The 23,546-nt window shown below is 42.2% G+C and overlaps 1 protein-coding gene across 2 annotated transcripts in view; it reads right to left on the bottom strand.

Moving 5' to 3' along the window:
- Positions 1–306: 306 nt before the first annotated feature.
- si:ch211-200p22.4 (phosphatidylinositol-binding clathrin assembly protein) overlaps positions 307–23,546 on the bottom strand; it is a 74,226-nt gene continuing 50,986 nt past the window's right edge. The window contains exons 12-20 of one of the 2 annotated variants that reach the window (XM_051075595.1): positions 22,134–22,267; positions 20,716–20,816; positions 18,615–18,725; positions 11,590–11,730; positions 11,351–11,381; positions 10,825–10,957; positions 4,527–4,583; positions 4,120–4,236; positions 307–3,998 (exon numbers count right to left, since the gene is read on the bottom strand). In XM_051075595.1, coding sequence (XP_050931552.1) covers positions 3,984–3,998; positions 4,120–4,236; positions 4,527–4,583; positions 10,825–10,957; positions 11,351–11,381; positions 11,590–11,730; positions 18,615–18,725; positions 20,716–20,816; positions 22,134–22,267 — 840 coding nt within the window. In that variant the 3' untranslated portion in view covers positions 307–3,983. The remainder of the gene's footprint in view (positions 3,999–4,119; positions 4,237–4,526; positions 4,584–10,824; positions 10,958–11,350; positions 11,382–11,589; positions 11,731–18,614; positions 18,726–20,715; positions 20,817–22,133; positions 22,268–23,546) is intronic. The other variant, XM_051075596.1, reaches the window with a different exon arrangement.

Raw genomic sequence — 23,546 nt, 5'->3', positions numbered from 1 at the left:
AAGAGTCTATGTTTGAGACACAGGCAGCATCACAGGGAGTTCATGTTGACAACAGTTCAGTTTTAGGGCCTGAAAAACACAAAAGAGCAACTCTCTGTTCAGTGATATTTGGCTGAACAGATATCTTCCACTGAAGCTGGATTTATGCTTCTTCATGACACACGTAAACAAATGAGTGTAATTCAGAAACGTTCACGTTTCTCGTTACTTGGTTTGTCCACTGGGAAACAAACCACAATATAAAGAAAAAGTCTAGAAACAGAAATCAATTTCACCCCAGTAACCAGGTATCAACAAACCACTTCATTTATGGGTCAAAATTTGGATTTATTAATGTAAATGCACAGGACAGTGACAAGCTGGTGAACGAAGTTCCTATACTCTGCTGGAAGATAACATGTGGCAGTAGTACGCTGAAATGGACGCCCAAACATTGGGATGCTGAATCAACCAATCAACTTGCTCTCCTCTGTGACCTACTGTTAGCAATAATCTGCAAATATCTGGGCAAGTTCGCAAAGATGTTTACGTGTATTTCAGAAGAAGCACAAGCCCAGACCAACAGGGACTTGAACTGAGATTTTTTTCAGCTATCCATTTGTGGGTTTCCTCACTACTGAATAAAAGTACCCCTGAACAACGGCTAGTTGAGTGGCTAACTGGGCAGACAAACCTTCCAGCTGCTGCTGAAATCTGCTAGCATTTAGCTAAAGCTAATTTCCAAACATGCTTGGACTCTATACTGTACTTGACTTGTTCTAGAAAAGAACCGTATGTCTCTCCTTCGGCCAACAAAAACTCAATTTTTAAAATCACAAAAAGACCTGGATATCCAAGCATCAGATTCGCTGTTGAGGTTCAACAGTCCAATCAGAAACAGTTTGTAGGCTGCTGACATCATAACATGAGGTGGAGATGGCCGATGTTGTTGAGGCAGGGAAAAAGACGAGGAAAGAGCAAAGAGGAAGAAAGAGCGCACTTAAAGCTAGAGAAAAGTGAAAACCACAAAGCCTGAGCCGGAGAGAGCCTCCGAAAGGTTTCGTCTACAGCTAAAAGACAGAGACACCAAGAGAGATAATAGAGCTATAGTTACTAGACACTGGCAGAGGTGAGGACAATGTGGGAAACCTACTGCAGGAGATCTACAGGTTTCAAGGAGGATACTATGAGGAGAGGCTAAGCTAACACAAGACTGCGACAAGAAGTGTCCAAGAGCAATATCTATCCAACAGCGACAGTGATGGGTGAGCGCAGACAATCTAGACAGAAACTGGTTATTATCACTATTTTTTTTTACATATCTACACATACCAAACAGTGGCGAAGCTAAAAAAGCATTCTAGAGATAGACCAACTAGACAGAGTTGAGAGACTGAAGCAAGATTCTAGAGATTTCACAGCAGAGTGGATGGTGAGTGTGATACGACTGGACTATCACTGATGATTGGGATGTGGACGCTGGACTGGGAACAGGGAGATGGGACTACAAACAGTTTCAAGTTCATTGTTAGAATGGCAGGAAAATAACTTTTAGTTACCTGCCGAAGTGGCCGGTAGATTAGACAAACTCATTTTTGTAAAACCAAACTATCTTTACAGACTTCAAATCTCTTTCTCAACTTTTTCCACACCAGAAAAACTGGCAACAGGTCTACTACGGCAGGATAGTCACTTCAGTGCAAAGTTTTTGCATGTGCATTTTGCAACAAAATTTGATTTCACAAAACAAAACAAGCACATTTCATGTCAAACTCCCTGGCTCAAATTTGGCTCGAAATCTGACACAATTTGACCCTCAGAAATAGCCCTCAATCGAAAACATACACATACATGTGTAAGCATACACAATAAAATGCATTATGCACAAATACACCCAACAGTCAAACTCATGGCGATGGAAGCTTTGGCTGATGAACAGCCACGACCTCCTACATGAGTCAAAATTGATCCCCAAAATTTCCTGGAACCTCGGAGCGAGGGTGATGCCAAAAATTCAGTGTCGTTTGGCTCTTGGCACAGAGTTGTACCTAAAGACTCAGTGCAATTTAAAGTGAATTCAACTTGATTCAGTAACATTTAACCCACTCACTCAGTGCTGCTGTCGTCAATCATTGGCACGTAATGTGGATCTACCAACAGGGTGTACCTAATGAAAAAGCGCTGATTTTAGAAACCCCTGATGTTTGAATCTGCTTGGTGAGCTAGTGAAGACAAGAAAAACAGATACACACAGGTCATCGAGGCAGCTAACAAGCTAATGATGCAAACAAACACTCTTTAGCATGGCAAAAAGTACAAACATCTTCCATTTTACCCTAGCAATGGCAGCCAAAAATGTCAAAATAAGCAGAGGCAAAATCCCACCCAGTTAAAGGCCTGGTCACACCATTGTTTAAAGTTGTGAAATTTGGTAGAATTGCTCACATGGGGGAGGTTAATTTGTGCAAATTCTTCATGACAAGTTCAACTTCTGTGAACTCTGACTCACAACTTTGTGCTGTTGAACAATAGCAAGCTGTCCGGAGTCCAAAATGGAGGAAGCTGCTAATTAGCCGTGTTTTAATGTTTCTGGAAATGTTCTGTTAAGCATAAATTGCTCCACAAAAGAGGACTGTATGCCAAGTACATCTTTTGAAGAAGTTGTCAGTTACTGACACTAGCTAGCTAGCTCTGAGCTAAATGCAAAAGCTTCCTGGGATTTTACACCATTAGCTCTAGCTGGCTCTAAGTTACACACTTGCTAGTGTGTGCTAACCAAAGGATAAAATACCAAGGGGAGGTAAAGAATACAGTGCAGAGAAGATGAGAGCTACTATGACTGTTCCCACCTGGCTAATGTGTTAGCAGTTAGCTCACCAGCTACACCAGCTCAGCAAATATTCCACTAAGACACATGGATGAATTTTGTTGTGCCACTTTTTGGTGCAACCAGGCCTCAAGAAATACATTTTAAAGAAAAGTTTTGGTTCACAGATGGTTTCAACTCTGCACTGTGCTAACATGTTGTCACCGCTAATCCCTGTCTCTCTGTGTGTATCTGTGGCTTTAGGAGAAGAAAACAATGCAGTATGAGTAACAAAGACTTTAGCTCAAAAAACCCATAAACAACAAACGCTCAACTACTATTAACAAATGGTTCAACAAATTGCTGTACAAGCCCCGATAACATTCAGGAGAGGTTGCAGGAGAAAACAAGATTGAAAAATACAAATATATCCCAACAGAGCGGAAAATTACGGGAAACACACTTGAGAAGATTCGCCTCTAAATCTCTCGCTGATTGGACAGTTGTGGACACAGACAGAGGACGAAGGAGGGGATGGAGAGGAGGTTGGTTGTAAAGGTATCGTCTGAAACAACTGCTTGCGTTCACACAAACACACAAAAGACAAATAAACACCTCCACACTCGCACCAAACGAACACTTCTTGTCCTCTCCTAAGTGCTCCCAAGTTGCCGTTGCAGGCGGACAGTAACCCAGAGAAGACAAAATAGCACCAGTATGAAATAAAGCTAATTCTGCAGCAGAGACTCTCACGACAGTCAGACAGTTTACAGTCTGGCTGAAAACCAGAGGTAGGATTTCCTCAATCCCCTCTTCTCTCCTCTGTCTTTCTTTACATCTTTCTCTCTCTTCCATATTCCCTCTCCTGAAACATCACTCCATCGATAGGTTTTAAAACACAAATCAGACGAAACAGAAAGAAGCTACACACACACACACACACACACACGCAAGGAAGTTGTTTCAGACAAACACCACCACATCCCTCCATCCCTCCATCCTCTGTTAGGTCATCATCTCCTCTTTCCAACTTTTTTTTTGGTGTCGGTTAGTTTATCTTGTCGTCTTTCTGTCTCTTAGTCATTTTAGCTCGATCAAATCATTCCTCCGTCCGTCTGATCATTCCTCTTGTGTGTTTTCTTCTGTTGTTTGTTTGTTTGTTTGTCGCTTTTGGCACTCTGCTTCCCCCCTGACTGGATTACATAAACTGCATCTGGATGGACAGAGAAAGAGAGGAACAAAAAGAGAAATTTACTTTGTATTTATCCTGCGTTTCTGTGCCAGTGATGCACAACTATTTACCCTTAAGGAACAAATGTGTTTTGTGTTATCACCTGGGCTCCGGGCATGGGTGCGAAGGGGTTGGTGGGTCTGAGAACAGGCTGGTTGTACATCATTGGCTGAGGAGCCATCACTGGTACCCCACCCATCTGACCCATCTGGGGGGGGACCTGGAGAGAGAATGAGGAGATGGAAAAAGATGGACAGAAAAGACAACAAGAATGAAAAACAAAGGAAATCAAAGAAGTGAAAACATGATGCAGAAACAAAAAAAAGAAAGATTTTATTTCACACAGATCAGAATAAAGTACAAACAAAATCTGACGAAACATAATAGGAATGGGTGAAAATGTGCAACTCTGATAAGCTGCATGTACAAACTCTACCACAATGTGTGTCTGTTTGTGCACAGGAAAAAAACACAATTATGAACAAAAACATACTTTTGGTGTACACTCACCATTCCATACACAGGCACTTGCGGTGTGGTCATGGGGAAAGCCATGGGAGCTGGAGCCTGGAGGAAAAAAAATAAAAATAACAGGAGTCAAAGCAGGTAACACAATACACACACCTGGGTCAAACATTTTTTTGTGTGTAAATCAGCTGTAGTTGCTGTGTAATACTTGAACAAATCAGAAAATCCCTCCAGTAAAAAAAGAGACAATTTTAGTGTCTGCAGCTCTGACAGGCGTCTCATCTGTCTCTATTAGAACGTAATAAATAAAACAAACATAGTGTACTGTATGTGCAAGGAGAATACGTTTAATGCTGATAAAGTGTGTGCACATTAGGAGCACAACAACGCAGCATGCAGCAGAGGTACTTAGTGGAATCCCACTGGGAGCAATTATTACCACTGCTTTAAAAAGGGGGCGGCTCGACAGGACAGTGGTTAGCCCTGCCCTCCTTTACTCCACAAATCAAATCCACCGTGGCTGAGCGGGTCATCAAACTCGACGTGACGGGCAATTTGTAGCCGTCATTTACAACCCACGCACATCTGCATCACAGCCGACGATTCCTGCTCCACAAATTGGTAATTTATAAGGAGGGGAGTGGGGTGTCCGTGGTTACATTACAGTATCTTATCTTGGTGGATGTCCCCGGAGGAAAATCAGTTTATACAAGATGAGAAGTGAAGATGCAGTGCAGGGCGTCTCATGCATCATCATCTATATAACACATACAACGGTATTAATATTAACAGATGTCAGATGAGTTATCTATCGCCTGGAGTAATTTCATGAGAGTACACACACCACAGAGGCAGGAGCTCTGACAACTTCTCTCAAACCTCACAAATAAGGATGTGCATTTTTCAGCTGGGAATACCTGCGAGCATCTGCACCTAACACGACTTTTCCTCCCTGCATCACATATAAATGTACAGTGTCTGCTGCAGGTCAGCTCTCTCACCCGGAAGTCTGTCGCGTGCTCCCCACTGTTTTCAAAAACCCATTAAAAACAGCTTGCAGGAACACGCTTCTGCCTTCACGGACCTAATCCATCACTGTAAATGAGACGACAGTGGCAGTTTTCTTAACACAACTTTTTATAACGCCTCAATCACAGTGCGTACTTCCACTACGCCAGAGCTGGATGGTGCAGCTTTGTTTCATTTCTCTGGGAGAAGTACAGAGCCCAGTAATAAAAAAACAAAAAAAAACAAGGTGCAATATTTCCATTAAACACAGTAATTAGCTGTGCGGTGAAACCATACATTACCTGTGCAGTCTTACATAAAATGATGGATTACATTAATCAAGGCGATACAGCTTTTATGGGCAAAAATAAAGCTACATTAGCATCATCCTGTATTTGCTACTTATGCTACGACACCTTAATCAACGCTTTAAACAAACAGCATGTTGCGCTGGTTGTCTATAAAAAGAGTCGAGTCTTACAGTATTTGAATTTGTCTGTGTTTAAAAATTAAGTTCTGGTTACTTTGATATAATTACTGGTCATTACAGTAGTATAATATCATATGGTTTTAAGCTCTGCTGCATTACTACAGATTACTGTGTATTAGAGGATTGAAGGAGTATTTAAGGTTTGGTTTCTTGAATAAAAGTGAACAGAGGACATAAAAAGTCAAAGAGTAAAAGCTTTTGATGCTGAAGAAAACTCTGGAGCATCTGTTTTCTGTGATTTCTAGGAGTTGGTTTCATTAATTCACCTTTATTTGCAATGGACATCAGAGAGAACGATATATTGGCCCTGCGATGGACTGGAGATAACAATATCATCTATAACCCTGATGAAATCAGCTCTGCACACTGTGCTTTTAATGAGAATTAGTTGCAGCTTCAAAGCGTTTTTAGATGATGACATTCATTTCAACATAAACAATACTGTGATAAACTCAAAGTGTGGATAAATTACTGGATGTTTTCATTCTGTGAGCCATAGGAGAATCTGAGGATAATTAAGAGTGTAGCATTTTGTGTTAAGACTTGCAAAAACTGAGCCAAAGCAATTATAAGATGCTGTAACATCTGAGCTTCAGAGGTACTTTAAAAGCGAGGATAGGAAGTGGAAGTGATTCTCTGCTTTAAGATCAAAAGGAAAAGGTTTCCAGTCGGGTCGGTTGAACTGATCTGAGGCGGTGATCGATGAGATTGATCGGGTATCATACAGGAGCAGAGCTGGCCGGCTGCCAGAAAGAGAAGGAATTAATCTGAGTTTAGCTAATGTGCTTTACTTTATATGTTTAAATGTGTTTATTGGCAGGTTAGTAACACACAGGTGCTTTAAAAGGTTTTAGCGTTAAAAATCGCAATTAAAGATTTAACCGGCTTCACTGTCGTCTGCACCTGAACCACTCCGCTTCAGTTAGCAAACCATCTGTCTCCAAGTGTGACCGGTCTTCACGCCTGCTTGTTGCAAAATGACAGCGGGCATCATTTTATTTTTATTATTATTTATTTATTTTTTATTTTTTTTACAGTGACAAGGAGACATCTGAGAGAGAGAGAAAAAAAAACAAACAGAGCAGGTGAGATTCCTCATATGCACCACTACACCTTCTCTGCCAGTCCATCTGTCTCTCAGCCCGGCCGTCGGCCCACAATGCATCATGGTTTAACATTCATCTGTTTGTCTGTATCTGTTTTTTTAAGCTCAACCTCTCCCTGCTGTTTCTCTCTCTCTCTCCGCCTGTCTATATAATCTTTTTTTTTGTCTTTCATCCCAAGTTTCAGCGATTCAGAGCTGAAACTTTGCTATTCCCTTCGCCGCCTCGCTCTAAAAACGACTTTCTCTTCTTCTTTCGCCTTCTCTGCAGAGTCAGACATCTTGACCTTAAATTGACCCGCACGGTTAAGCGAAGGTTAAATAAGAGAAAGGCTCTGTCTGGCATTTCAAGCATCAAGTGAGCTGAAGACCATCGCAACCTCGCCCTTCTGGCGTGAATCTCAGATGTGGTTGTTACTTATCATGCGTGATGCTCGACAGCCCTCCACGCTCGCCACTCTGCCTCCTGTGATGTCTTATATATTGACTTATGACTTATTCATTGTGTTATGACTTATAGAGGTTGCTGCTTTTAAGACGTATGTACATGTAGAACAGGCAGAGATAATTTATTTTCTTTCACAGGGGGAAAGAATAATGAGTACTTCTATTAATATTTTCTGTCTGTGAGCAGAAAAAAGCATAATTTGTTTGGTCTGTGTTTGCCTGTCTTTCTAAATGAACAGTATGTTGGAGGTTTCAGGAGGATTCAGCTCACTGCTGACCACACAATGCAGAGAGAGACTTCTGTCTTGCACCATACAGGGAGGGAAAAGATATTATTTTGTTTTGCTGAGGGAATAACCTCCACATTTTTATATTTTTTTGCATTGTGGTTCTGAATTAATCCCCACAGGCAATTTCTGTTTTTGCTCTGCCCTTGTCAGTGAGAGTCAAAGATGAAGCAATGCAGCCAATACCGCGTCTCCAGAACGAGACGGGAGCGGAGCGTTGGTTTCACAAGTCTGCAGGGTTTTCTGACACAGACTGTAAACAGTGACAGTAGATCTTCTTAACCTGTTTAATCTGTCGGCACATGGAGCTGGGTTAAATGATAAGAAAGGGCGATGTGCTATATTTTTGTTACTGTCAACCATCTAGTGCATATTTACGACACCGGGAAGGTGCATGTGGGGGGAACAGAAACATGCTAATCAGTTAATAGTTTCTGAACAAATATGGAGCAGCGAGGGATAAGTTATATCAGGTTTTGGCAGAGGCAAAGCTGTAGGATAATTTCATTTAGGGCTGGATTTTGGAGCTGATCTCCTGATTCGATTTGAGTCTTAATGATTCACTGATGTTGTGAAAAGCGCTTCTCAGAATTTATCCTGAGATTTGAACTTTCAACAAGTGAGAATATAAACTTTTGTGAAGTGCACGTTAAAGGCTAAACTGTAAACATGTTTCCTGGTTCTAAAGCTTATCTTACTTTGCAAATGCAAAACAACTAAAACATGATACATCATTTATTTTCTTAGGTCTACATGTGATAAAAACCTGCACCACATAAAAGTGCGTCATCATTAGGCATCTTTTACTCTGCACTGTGCAGCACTTCCACTTTAATTATCCCTCTGAGCACAGACAGGACAGAAACCGAAAGTCTGCTCACTAATTCATCTGCACCGACATGTCAGCCTGATAACTGCAGACAGCTGCTAGTTAGCGCTCGCTTTCCAGCAGGGACAGAGCGAATGAAGTCGGATCTCGTAGCCAGAGATAACGTCTCCTCAACAAACACAAGCCAGTACTCAGATCAGTCTCCTTATAATCTATCCCTCTGACTGTGAGACAGCCAGAGTCAGCTGATCATCCTGAGTCAGGACAGTCGTGTAAACTGCAGCAGGTAGACTGAAACTGGACTGCTCACTGCTGACGTGTTTACAGAGGAAAAAAAGCACAAATCCGAAAAGTCAGAGTTCCTGATTTTGTGATTTGAAGAATCACAAATATTCAGAAAATCTCTTTTTTTTTAATCCAGCAGTAATTTCACTGCTGGTTTGAACAAGAGACAAATAAAGCAAAAACTGATCTTTTAATAGAGTCTGAGAGGAGAGCAGCACAGTAAGAGAGGGAGGGAAGGAGGGAGGGAAAAAAAGACAACACCTCGATCTAACTTCCTGGTATCAGTCAATTTGCTTAGTGCTTACATAAGTAGTGCAGAACATTAGCCTGTAGCACAGAGGTGAGAGGGTTATTTGTGGAAAGTGGGCAAGAACTGAATCAAATTCTTTTTAAACAAATGTCTTCAAGGAATGCAAGAAAGAGGAAAAGGTGACAGAGAAAGAGATGAAAGGGAGGACAGCAAGAGGGAGAAGAAGTTATCGAGCAGCTCGTTAAGACTTTTCTTACTAAACAGGGATAAGTACTTACATAACTAGTATAGAACATTCCATTCTGCATCAGGACGCAACAGGGAAAAAAAGACAAAAGACAAGAGAATGAAAAAAGAGATAAAGAGGGAGGAGAGGAAAGAGGATAAGGAGTGAGAGTGACAAAGACAGAATCCAAGAAAATGAGTGGGAGATGATGAAAGAAGGAGGCAAAATAGAAAAACAGTATGACGAGATAGAGACAGAGAGAAGGTGAAAGACAGCGGGGAGGAGAGAGAGAAAAGAGAAATAAGGAGGGGATGATGGTGTGAAAGAGAAGGTGACAGAAAGAAAGACAGACAAGGGCAGGAAGAGAGGGAATAAGGAAAAGGTGAGAGAAAGCGTATGAGAATAAAAGAAAGTGGGATCACACAAAAGAGGAGGAAAGGTTAAAAAGACAACGTAAGCAAAAAAAAAAAGAGAAAGAAACAAGGAGAGGAAATAAAAAAATAAAGAAAAATAAACCAGGGGTCAAGATACGGACGTGCAGATGTCAAAGGCAGTGTAGCGAAAAACAGGACGAGCAGATGACAATGCAAAACAGAGCGGCGATAAAACAGAACACGAGCAAAGAGAAAGGAAGGAAGACGAGTGGATGACAGTGCAAAAACAGATGGAAGAAATGCATGAGGTGGACGAGTGGGACAGGAAGGAGAGAGATTAGAGGGGGGTGACAGTTGGGGGGTGAAGGCGACGGTGAGAGAAGATAGAGAGTGGGAAAAAAAAAGAGGAGAAAATGATAGATTTTGGGGGAAAGGGAGAAAGAGAGGAAGCGGAGGGTTAGTGACAGTTTGTCCTCGTCAGCCAGAAACTGCAGTCCAGAGATCAGGAGGACAATCAGGAGCTGCCAAGATCAGCACACACACACACACACACACACACACGCAGAGCATGCACAGGCAGTTATATACTGAACCAAGTCAATACACACACACACACACACACACACGTCCATCTACACACAGGACACAACACATGCACACTGACAGGTGGAGCATTCAGCGAGTGCACTGCAACAATTCCAGATGCTGGGATTGTTTTTAGGAGAAGGTGTCTGCAGGTTTTGCTTGGATAAATGTTTTCATTCTCATTTGTCACAACTTTCAAATGTATTTTTTTGTTGTTGTTAACAAAGTTGCTGCACTCCAAGATCTCAGGAATTAACTTGGCGAACACAGAGTTAAAACTACCAACAGGAATTTTGACCCAAAGTGTAAAAAATAAGACATTTTCCAAGATTTTTTCAGGACTTACAGACACCCTGATGGATCTATTTCAGTGTACATTCTCATTGTAGATCTCACAGTGCCACATGGGTCATTGTGAGTCTGCACGTCCGGCTTGTGCGTGCATGTGTTTTCTTACCACGTGTGGTACAGGCATGGGCTGTGGGGCCACGGGCGCGGGGCTCCACTGCGTGGTCGACATGGTCTTGTTCTGCCAGTTCTGGCCCCCCGTCAGCTTCTTCTCTCCGGGCTGGCTCCACTGCATCTCTGGCCTGGGAGGAAGAGGAAGGTGAGCGGAGAGTTGTGTCTCTGAGTTTTCACCTGCTCCACCTGAGGCCAATTTCTCAAACAACACTGAAATCATGTCTCGGAAGCTTGCTCTATCTTCTTTATTCTCCCTGGTGAAGTGCATCATGAATTTTAAAGAATAACAATATTGCAAGTGCTGCAGAAACACGAATGTGACTCCGTGTACTGGAGCTTTCTACAGTCGTACTTTAATACACAAAACCAATTAAATACTTTACAGAATCCAGGTAGGAATTCTGGTGTTAGCAGAGAGAGGTAAAACAGGAACATGTCTTGGCGTTGCCACTGGATAAAGCCTTCCAGCCTGGACTACAAGCACAGCTGAGAAAGGTATCATCACAATTCAAGACACTTACTTCTTGGCCGGGGTCCCACCAAACTGCAGATCTGAGGAGAGACAGGAAAAAACTGAGTGATCGCAGTTTAAAGGCAGCGAGTGTAAGACAGGGAGGCAGGTATTTTCTCTCTGATTTGGCTTAATTTTTGCTTCAGATGTTTTTTAATTGAAAGGAAAAGAGATCTAGATCTGGGTTACATAAAAGTAAAACACTGCTTCTGCCTCAGCTACGTGCAGCACATGTATCTCGACACTCACTGCCCACGAGGTTGGCCAGAGAGGAGTCGAGGTCGTTGGCTAGCAGCTTTCCTCCATGATGGATGGCCATTTGAGGAGGAGGAGGAGGCGCGGTGTGTGTAGGAACTGTAGGCTTCAACAGATCTCCTAGAGCATCAAAACCTGAAGGAGAAAATGAACTCATACAAGTAAATAAAACTGAAAACACTGGCTGGTATCATACAGACAGAAATGAACACACAGGGGTTAGAACATTATGCAGACAGAGGAAAGCAAGTGCAGGCATTTCAGGCTAAATATGCACTGAGGAGTAAGAAATGATTGGAAACAAAAACAGCACTGTGGGGTTAAAGGTTAGAAAAAAAAAACGCCACATCCACTGTTTAGTAATTCCCCAGCATGTGGAAGCTGTTCCTGGATGCTGCTATATTAGCATTTAGGCTAATGTTAGCGGCTATGTCCTGCTCTTTATTGGATTTAGGGAAGTTTACACTCCCAGCTGTCCTGGCTAATGCTACCTGAGACTTCACCATGCTCACCAAAAACATCAGTTAGAGCTAATCCTAAAAGCATTTTTTTGTAGCCAAGGTAAAGTCTTCTTAACTGATGCATGGAGCTAATGAGACTAACTACTGGGAAGCCAGTTTTCGTCTGTCTGTCTCATGGATCTTAGTAAACTATCATTTGTAAAGCCACAAACATCTGAGGGGGAACTCATGCTTGAGGTCAAGAGACTCAGAGAACGGAACTGGCTGTATCCACAAAAAAAAAAAAAAAAAAACACATTTAATCCTGAATCTAATGAGAGCTGACTCAAATTCCAGCCTAATTTTTACCAGCTTTTCAAAAACGTCCAACTCATGGTTTAACCATTTTAATGAAGCAGAGCTGGACGGGTTTTGATCTGAGAATACTGCTGAGCTGTACCTCCCTTAATATGAACCTAAATCTCACTTGCTTGCCTTTGCTGTTAATTGAATTCCTCCTGACCTATTTTTAGCATTTACCTACACGGACAGAGCTTCCTGTTTAAGGCAGATACACTCTACCCAGACTCTACTCTGTCTTTACTATAACGCAGCAGCCTCATTCTATCAGCAGCGAGCCTATAATCCCTGACTCAGTAGCTTGCAGCAGTTGTTCTAGATGATTGATTTATCTCTTCGCTGCTGTCGTGCACACACACTGGCTTCAAACAGTGATTAGTTTTAAACATGTGTGTGTGTGTGTGTTCCTTCATGGCTGGTAGGTGCAAATGACAGAGTAATTTCCTGTGTTGGTGTGCGCATGTGTGTGTGTGTGTTTAAGTGCTTGTGTTAACAGCTACCCATGTCAGCTCATTCAGCTAATGGCTGCTGGCAGAAACCTGAAGGTGTGACTGTGTGTACACGGGTTTAAGCACCGATCAGCCATAACATTATGAACACAATGTTCTGCTGAGGAAACCTTTGGTGCTGACATTCATTTGGACTTTGTCACAAACCAAGCACACACACCTCGAATGGCAACAACACTCCCCAATGTCAGGGGCCTCCTCCAGCAGGATAATGCTCCCACCACAACTCAAAAACTGGGCTCCAAACTTCCCTCCAAACTCCCCAGATCCCAATCTGATTCAGTACCTGTGGGACCTGGTCAACACCTTGGGCTCTTTGTCGTGTTCCTCGAGACATTTCTGGCCCCTGACATCGGGGAGTGTTGTTGCCATTAGAGGGGTTTGTGATAATATTTAGGTGTGTGGTACGTGACAAAGTAAAGTAAGTAGCCCAGTTCAACAGCTTTGGCAGTTTTTGTGGTGTGGTGGGAGCATTATCCTGCCGGGGGAGGCCCCTGACTTTGGGGAGTGTTGTTGCCATTGGAGGAGTGTGTGCTTGGTTAGTGACAATATTTAGGTGGGTGTTATGTGAGAAAGTCATGTCCAAATGAATGTCAGGACCAAAGGTTCCTCAACAGAACATTGTGTTATAACAAAGTGATCGATGTTATTCACTTCATCCACCAGTGGTCATAATGTTATGGCTGATCGGTGTATGTGTGTGGGTGGGGTGTGCTTGGTGGAGTTGGCAGTCAACATGGCTGAAATAAAAGAATAAAAATTAATAATAAAAAGGGAAACTGAAAACGTAACCTTATGATAAGCTGTTGATTTTTAAAATGTGTGGGTGGGATTTCAACTCCTTGTTCCTTGAATTAGCGGTTCCTCCATATATCCAGGAGCCATTAGGGGTTTAAAAAAAATCAATATGTGGAGACAGGAAGTAGAAACAAAGTGCAGACAAGGAGCGAAGCAACAACACAAAACCGGACAGAATCAAAACAAGAACGAGCAAGATGTGCACGCAAGACAACTGCTGTCAATGCACGGCGTCCCTGCAAAACACAGAGGAGGAGGTGGCGGTAAGAAAAGCGATGGAGGCAAGTGATGATGGAAAAAAAAGAGAGGAATAATATTTAGTTAGGAAGCGGTGTGTATGTCTGACAGTGGTGCTGACACAAGAGATTCAGAAAACAGCTTTCCTGCTAGCTTAGCAGATGAGAGAAAAGAGAGAGAGGGGAAGCATACAGAGACAGAAAAGAGAGGAAAGTTAGAGAAGGAAAGAAGAGCGGGAAAGAGAGCAAAGGAGGAAGAAGCACAGTTTTGCCCACTATCTTTTTAATTCTCTCGACTCTAATTTCTTTCCCACTGTCGGCATTTCCATTATTGTTGTCACTGTGATAAAACACTTTGGCAATGTGGGTGATTTTTTGTTTCTTAAACCACCGTGTCAGTAAAGCCCAGTGAATTAAATTGAACCGAGGGAGCAATAGAAGAGAGGCAGAGATAAAAGGGGGGCGAGGAAGAGGAGGGAGGGAGAGAAACAAAAAAGAAACAGAGTGAAACAAGCCCTCTCGGTAGATCACACACACCGCAGGGCAGCCAGAAGAAGAGGAACCAATGGAGGGAGTCGGAGGGTGGAGGAGAAAGAGACGGAGGTGGTGAAGCGAGCGCCGAGAGTGATGTATTGAACTGGGAGGATAATGCTACCACTGTTAGCTTAGGTGCTTCGGCAATGGATTTGACAGTCAATAGAGTTTAAGATCAAAGGGAAGGAAGGAAGTAAATCCATGTCAAGGGTTCAGTTCCAACACACTGGGAGGGAGAGATCTGTTACTTAGCACTAAATGTGACAGAAATTTAAAGAAGGCTGGATTATCCAAAGCCCCTTTTCAGACAGAAAACGAAACATTACTGGCTTCATCTATCAATTAAAGCGGCGTAAATGTTCCTAATCTCTTTATTTGCATGATATCTGACACCTGGTGGGTGAAAGGGAGCAGCGTTGTATATATTCACTCGTCAATTTAATCATTTAATGTTATTAAGCAAAGAAATAACCATTCACTGTTGCTATGTTTGGAAAGCTCTCCATTATCACACAGCAAATATGCGGTTTTACCACTTGAAAATTTCTCATTATATTTAAAACAGTAGGTTGCTGTTGAATTGACAACTGTCACTTGCAGTGGCTTCACTCAGAGGAAGCTAGCTATCTTAATTAGCCAGCTAGCTTAATTTGTTAGCTAGCTTACTTAGCTGTAGCTTCAGGAGTTAGTTGAAAACACCGTCTCCAGTCGAGTTTTTAATGTTTCTGGCTGACTGATTTTAAAATGATACCCCTTTAAATGGGTTTCAAATGTAAACTTGATGCGTGCACACAATATTGCGCTAACAGACTGAAGCTAAAGCTAACATCCAAAGTCAGCATCTCCACCGTAAATAATCCACATAGAAGAAAAAGAATTAAAGTTGTTTATTATTGTTAAAGTTTAATTTCACTCTCACATGAACCTTGTTAACCTTCTTTTGAAAAAGGAGATGATAATTTAGTGACAGTTGTCTCAGTGCTCTTATGCATTCAACATCTCTTTGTGTGCTGCTGCAGTCTTTACGTAAATACAATGACATTCAGTTCAGGTCTGACTTGGTGGTGAAAATTATTTAAAACCAAAATATGAATGAATGGAAAGGAAACAGGTAAGGAACAGGTAAGAGCCAGATCAGAGAACAAAGCTGAGAACAAGCAGAGATTGAGGCACTAAAGAGATAAATACAGCAGAGTAAAGTGATATTGACAGGAACAGACACAGAGGGGAAAAAAACTTTAACTGCCTATTAAATAAATGCAGAACTCTGAAACCTGATTTGAAAACCAAATAATAAGCTGAATACTGCATCTCCCTGGTGAGGAAGGACGTAACAGATACAACAAATACACCATTTGCTCAAAATCTCAAATAAATTACAACATAAATGAAATAATGTCAGCAATCTAGTGCTGAAAATGGAAGCAAAATTACATCCCTGAGTCTGCCTAGAAAAAAAATAATTGCAGGGACTGTCAAAAAAAAAACAACAACAGGAAAACAGATATGAATGATGGGAAATGAACGTATATTATAAAGACACCAGAAAAGAACAAGTAAGCTTTAAAAACTTGTGAACTGTGCACCACCCTTCAGAAAAATCTAAAAAGAGCAACAACGCCTCCAACTTTCTGTGCGCCAAAACATAAATACAGTGAGGTATCAGATAAAAATTCAGATAAAGAGGATGGACTTTGCAGGAGGAGACAGAGGACGGAGAAAGGACTTTGAATTGCGAATGTGAGGAGGGAGAGAAAAGACGAAGAGGAGAGCAGATGGAAAGGAGTTGCCTGGGTGATTCTTGCCTTGTGAAGTGTGATGGGGAGACGATGAGGCAAAGACGGAGCGAGAGATGAAATAAATGGAGGGAGGAAGGAGAGAAGGGGGGAGGAGGAGGAGGAGGAGGAGGGTGGGAACGGTGTGAACAACAACAAAACAAAACAGACGAGCAGAAACAGACAGATGGGATGGAGCAAAATGACAGACGACGTGCGAATGAGGCACAGACACAGACACACACGGTTACTAACAAATATATAGACACACATGGACGCACTGAGATACGCAGACAACGCATGGGCGCACACACAAAAGGAAACAGAGACATACAGTAGCTGCAAACACACACACACACACAAACACACACATGCTGGGATTTTTTTTGTGAGATGCTGCCAGTTGCCCAGATGGTGTATTGGTAGTTGTAGTGGCAGCATCAACACAGACTCTATTAATAGAAAGAAGTTAGTCTGTCCAAAGCCTGGACCGGGCTGCACACTGGAGCCACAAGCCTCCAACTGTTACTTCTGAGCAGAGCGAAAGAGACTGACGGGGTTAAACAAGATTAGAGCGAGCCAGATCGTCAGAGCAGAATCGGCCCCCTGGACTCCTTAAATATTTACAGAGAGTGCACAAGAAACAGATTTACACTGGCAAATATTTGAAGAGGTAATGCTGCAGCTGCACAAATGCAACTTATAATCCTAATTATGACGCTAACACGACTGTGATTCACGCTTTCTGTCAGAAAATCTGAGAGTTACCTTCAGGTTTCATGATTTTTTTGACCAGCGATCGAGCTCCGTGTGATAATCTCGTTTTGATCAAGTCATACAAATTCAGTTTGAATGACATGTGCAGCGACTTCTGGTGTGAAACAGCTGGCTGATTAGTCCTGGCAAATTCCCAGTAACGCTGATTGATGGGCGCTGCCTCTGCTAAAATACGCTCCGGTGGACAACAACAGCAAATAAGCCTGGACTCAGAATAATGACCAGAGTCATTACTGACTTCCACAGAAAAGTACACTAAAGGTAAGACCATAAAACTCTGGGGTAAGATGATGCCATTTTCCCAAGAAGGATCTCCACTGAAACTTTAATTAATTTAGTCATAATCGCATACTGTAACTTCCTCTGAGCTCTTGCAGTTAAAACCTGCACCTCTTTCCTTCATGATGAAAATAGTCTTTAGATGACCTCTGCAGGTAGTCGCTCTTATCTGCTGTGCCTTCTCTGGAGCTGTCGATAACTCGCCGTGCCTTAAAATTATACACTTTGCAGGAGCATCTGGGGACCAGAGAGGGCTGAGAGGCACCGAGATTGATTGTGTCAGTTGCTGAGAGGTTAAAAGAAAGTAAGCTAATAAGAGGGGCTCGGAGCCAAAGTCTCAGACCTGCAACACTTAAGAGCCATCAGTCGAAAGCTGTTACCACAGCAGACAGGAAACCACAACAAGACAGGATAAAGTAGTGGGAGAAAAGGTTCCTACACATTGTCTACTCCAATCAAGACTCTTAAACGCAACCTTTTTCACTGGATATGAAGGTGCTGGTTGGCGATTAAATGATGAATGAACCTTTTCAGAATAATATACCAACAAGAATCCTATTAAATAAGGGAAAACAGCAGAACTACAACATAAAAAGACCTTTTTTTGTTGAGTCATCAGGAAAAGGTCTTTGTGGACCTGTGTAGGAACCCTGAGAGAAAAGATGAGTGACTGAGGAAACTCAGGGCTGGGATCAGTGAACTTTTGGTTCAGTCAAAGGATAAAAAACCAAGAACTGATGTGTATCACTTAAAAACCAATTTTCTGAAACAGATACTAAATATTATTAAAAACAATATTTCTAAGTGCTTTTTCTTACTTGCTGAAGGTGGATGGGTCTGAGCTGACACCTTCCATCCACCAATCAAGATGTATAAATACGTGAATCAAAATCAGATGACGACTGTGGAGTTGTTACAGTTTGTTGTCAATCAAATCTGATCAAACCAAACTCACACAGACCTGAAGAAGTAGATTAGCTCCGGTTTAGAGCATCAAAACTCTGGATTAATAACATTAAGTACAATATTTTCTTATTTAGTCCAGATTGTCTGGTGTTAAAGACAAATACCTAAGAACTTGAAACTTGAAAATCCAACTGAATTTAAAGTTAACTGACCTCCCCCTGACAGAGTTTGGGTTATTGTCATTAGAAACTCTTCAAACAACAGAGCTAGAAAGCTACAGACGCCCACCCAGAGGCAGGAAGAGGGTTAGTTAGATGTTACGCTTTGAGCTGCCAGCAAAGCCGAAAAAGGTTTTAGTTTGCAGTCTGGCTCTGTCCGGACAGTCGGACAGAGCGGGGGCTTTACCGGCTGCAGGTTGCGGGCCGTTGTTACTGGGCGCGGCCTTATTCCCAAACACAGCATCAAAATCTACAGTCATGGATGGTACGGTCTGCTGCAGGGGCTGGCTCTCCAATCCTGAGGGATGCAGTTAAATATGACGGATTAAAGCTCTGTTCGTGCTGTTAAGGCTGCAGGAGATAACAGCTGGACCAGTTTTATCTGACATACTTTTACACAGGAAATAACTGTAGATATATACGTCAGATGGTGATTCTGCAGGGACCAAAACCATGGCTTTGAAGTGGTAAGGATTCCACCACCTCCTGCTAAACTAATCCCATTAGATTAGGAACATGGACCTTACAGTCTCTTGCGTACTGCCATTGTTGTTGCTTAGTAACTTGGGACTCTGTGCAGGCTGCCGGGAATGTCAGGCTTTCAGAGGAGAGTTAAGCCTGTGCACGAGGAAATCCACTGATGCACCTTTTGTTTTTTTGTTTTTTTTGTCTTCATCCGCATCCCTGTTGGGGATTAGGGTTTGAAACCTCAGAGAGAGGCTGTGTTTGTGGGATCCAGGAAAAAAAAAACAAGAACACACGAGACACACCACAAAAGCTATTTATAAAAAATGACGACAGCGTTACAAGCTAACCTTTCAGGAATCACGACGGGGATAAAACCGTTCATAGAGATGATCTACAACTGATACACTAAACCTAACACAACTGAAACACATTTTATGACTAACTTGGATGAGAAAGGCGATACCACTCTCATATCTGTCCATTAAAGATGAAGCTAAAGCTGGTTAGCTCCGCTGTAGCCTGGCTGTGTCCAAGGGCAACAAAATCCAACTAGCATGCACCTCTGAAGCTCACTAATTAGTTATATCTTGTTTGTTTAATGTGCACAAAAAAGGTTAAAAAGGACAATTTGCTGTTTAATGGGGTGTTTTGTGCCACCGGCAACCAGCAGAGACGTAGTTACTTCTCCAAAAGAAGAAATGTCCTGCTCACACTCCCACATAAACTGGCAAACTGATGCTTTTGCGTGTTGATTTTTGCACAAATTAAACATAAGAGATGTAACATGTTAATCAGTGAGCTTTAGAGGAGTTGGTAGGAGGATTTTGTTACTGTGCTACGCTAAGCTAACAAAGAGACATGACAATAGCTCAACTCTGCACCAGAAAACGAGCACACTTCCCAAAGTGTCGAACTGTTCCTTTAAAAGAAGCAGGAACACGTCCTCTGTCTGCGGCCTGACAGAAACTTCATCAGCGTCTTGTGCATTTACGTCGTTGGACGTTTACGGAGGGAAGCATCCTTTGTGTTATTTTTGAGAGAAGCACAGGGGACTGTTATCTCAGCTCCTGTGTCAGAGCCACTGATAGCGTGTAGGGCTGATATCTGAGCTAAGAAGTAGCTCTGACTCTGAAGTCTGGCCAAACTCTTTATAAATGGCTCCAGCTTAATCCTCTGTCATAAAGCCTGTAATACTCTGCGCTAACAGTACTTCTAGATGCATCTCTGTGCTATGTTTTTTTGACTTGAGAAAGCTGATTGCAAGCTGAAATGTCAACTCTTTTTTTCAGAAACGGTGGGAGGATATACTGTACGGCGAATTGAACACGTGCATGTGTGTGTTGCTGCTCAGCATTTTTCTGCGGCAGGTACATTTTCCAACTCTGACAAACAAGAAAACAAGGCGAGGAGGAGGAGGCGTGCTTGAATCTCAGCTGACATTTCCCCATACGACCGGTTTTATCGAGCTGCTCGGAGCGTGAAAACACATGGCTACAGGATTTATTATTGCAAAACACTGCGAAGTGCTCAAAAACACCTGCACTCAAAACTTGTTTAACTGTGTGTGTCTGCACAAGACACAAGCTGGAGTCACGCAACATTAGTTTCTGATGAAACGGGGAGAGTGATGGTGGGTGGATGGATGGTTTTCATAAAAAGACAAATGAACGGCCCGACAGATGGACGGAGAGACAGGTGGATGCCTGACCAGAGGGAATATTTCATTTGTTGGTAGGTGCTCGTCTTATTTGCAAGTCTGCGTCCCTGCTGGTGCCATCATATATGTGCAAATCCAATGTGTGTGTGTGTGGGTAGCGTACCTCCCCAGGCACTGTTGGCGGTGGAGATGGAAGGAGTGCTCTGCACAGCGGGGATGAAGGCCGGCTGAAGATCAAACAGGTCACTGTTCAGATTGGGCACACTGAGGAGCAAAAAGAGGTGAACGAGAGCGAGGGAGAAAGAGAGGCAGTGAGAGGAGAGGAGGGGGAAGTACAGAGAGATGAGAGTGGTGATGGAGAGAAAGAGAAATAAAGAGAAAAAGTCAGCGAGAGATAAAGAGAATAGAAAGATACAGAAAGGACAGATTGAGACAGAGCATTAATATTTAATCAATTGCGCATAAATAGCTAAAGCCACCACTAAAAATGTTCCTTTGTCACAGATAAAGATTAATCCTCTCTCTCTGAAGGGCTGTAAAAATTTTCGACGGAGCAATAAAACAGTTAGGAGCAGTAAATTCAGAGCGCGTTACAGTGTGAGCATGTCGAGTCTAAAATCTGGTCTGATTATCAAGAATAAATAGTCTTACTGTAACTGTGATACAGCTGCAGTCAGTCAGGGATTTGCTGAGCCTACACAGCGACTTTATGTGCGTTTACACATGCTCTGAACAGCAGACTGTGAACATCACATCACTTTATATGGGAGCAGTTAACATCCAAACCGTTTATCATTCCAGGGTCTGTGAAGCCACAGGAGACTGAGGGGGGGGTTTGAACTTGTGGTAATGAAACAGTTGTTAAACAGTGAATCATATGTGCATTTTTTTGTGTGTTGTTTGTTTTCCAACTTAATAATAAAACTCATGCACTCCAGAAAGTCTGTGCATCGAATCATAAACTCTGAAAGAACCAAAATAGCCCACGACACACAAAATGTCTTCTGCTCCACTGATTCTGTCATCTGTCTATCAATCTATCTGTGATCATTATTCAATATCTCAAGTCTCAAACATATACTTTTATTTCTAAACAGATAAGATGGATAATGCACTGGTGAGTATTTGTTGCAGCAGGGTGGTGCAGGATAAACTCCAGTGCTCATGTTCATGGTAATGAAGAAACATGTTCCTGTCAGGGAAAGCAACGACAGTGTTAACTCTTACGTTGCTTCTGCTCTGCTGAAGCTAGCATGCTAACCAGCTAGCTTGCTCTATTCCTGCTTCATAATGCCACGTTGCTACAGTGAGTCCAGTCAAACGTGAGAGGATGAAGAAGTAGCGCTGCCCAGAGGACGTTTTCGAACCTCTTCTCTTGTAAACACAACGATGGCCGAGTAAACAGCTGCTAATGCTAACGTTAGCTATGTAGCGACAGCAAAAACTTACACATAGCACCTTTAAAAACGTTTCGCAATACCACACTTTTTAATTAATAAATGTCTTGACAAAAGAAGAGTGAGTCATTTCTACAAACTGGTGTGTTCATGTGTGTGTTTCTGTGTGTGTGTCTGTGTGCACCTGTTGGCAGACAGCGTGGAGCTGAACAGCTCTGGGGTTTGTGTGATGTGGTTGTTGTTGGCGATGCCTATCGACTGGCTGCTGGGGGAGGCAGAGGGTGGAGTCTGCATGCTGATCTCCTTCAGGCGCTGGTCCTGGAAAACACACACACACACACACACACAGACACACACACAAACAGAAAAAAGAAAAACACAATGTGATCAGGAAGACAATGGTTAAACAGTAATTTCCTGCTGGAAATGAATAAGAGTTGGAAAATTACAAATATATTTTCTCTCACGAACATACACACTTTAAGGTGTGCACAAAGATAAAGGCTCTCACAGAGAAAACACCACCCAAAATAAAATAATGTATTTCCAGTATTCATGTGGCCTATTTCACACCAGCTGTCCTGTAGCATCTTCTCTTAAGTTCTTTCCTTTTGCACAAATGCCCGATGTTGAGTCATGATGAGGGAAAAAGATAAAGGAGAAATTTAAATTTGTGTGCTTTGGTGATAGTCCGTTTGTTTCTGGCTTTAGATTTAAGACTTACGCCAGGCCTGCATCCAAATGAACATCCAAAGTCAGTTTATCGCTTGGTTTCTCCTGCCAAGTGTTTTCTATTGGTCTTCAGTGTTTAAAAAAGTCACACAATGCTGTCTGAATTTTGGTTGTCATGCCTAAAACCACCCCAGACAATCTCAGACAGTGTTTGACTCGGTCCTGCTGAGACCCAGGTGCAGCTGAAACGCAGACTGTTGTTCTCTGTGGTGACAGATTTACAAACATCAGCAAAGTCCAGACGAATAAATAAATAAATAACAAAAAAAAGAGAAGCTAAACTAAAATAAAGTCAAAAACAAAACAGCAGATTTTGAATTTTGTGTTCAGTTGATGTGAAGTCGAACCGGACTGCTCTCAGGTCAGAAACACGACTGTAAAGCTACCGCCAGTTATTTTACTTGCTGATCCGCGATCAACAAACTCCAGCACTTTGAAGATGCTCCTACACACTTTGGAGTTTTAAAAACCTCCCCACCTCCTCCAGACTTTCATTTCTTGCATGAATTTGAACATTTTTTTGGCTTCAGGGTCAGTTTGATGCACGCTGGTAACAGCAGGGAAATCTGACTCTCAACAACTGCCTACACCGCTCTGGTGCGGTTTAAACTGAGTCCTGTACGACAACAAGCTTTAATGTTGTTGCGAAATGACAGTAGGTTTGAACCTAAATAAAATGTGCTATATGCAGTTTAAGTGTTCCACACTGTTTCTCCATGCTGTTTATATAATACACTCAACCTGCCAGCACTGTTTCTGAGTTATCCCATAAGTGACTACATTACATTTTATTGCTTTATTGATTGACTTTCTCATTCTTGCGGTTTTATTGCTTATTTCTTGTGCTTATATTCCATCTGCCTAT

This window comes from Lates calcarifer, linkage group LG14 (assembly GCF_001640805.2).
Source record: "Lates calcarifer isolate ASB-BC8 linkage group LG14, TLL_Latcal_v3, whole genome shotgun sequence".
In the NCBI taxonomy this organism is placed as follows: Eukaryota; Metazoa; Chordata; class Actinopteri; family Centropomidae; genus Lates; species Lates calcarifer.
This window is presented reverse-complemented; position numbering and strand designations above follow the sequence as displayed.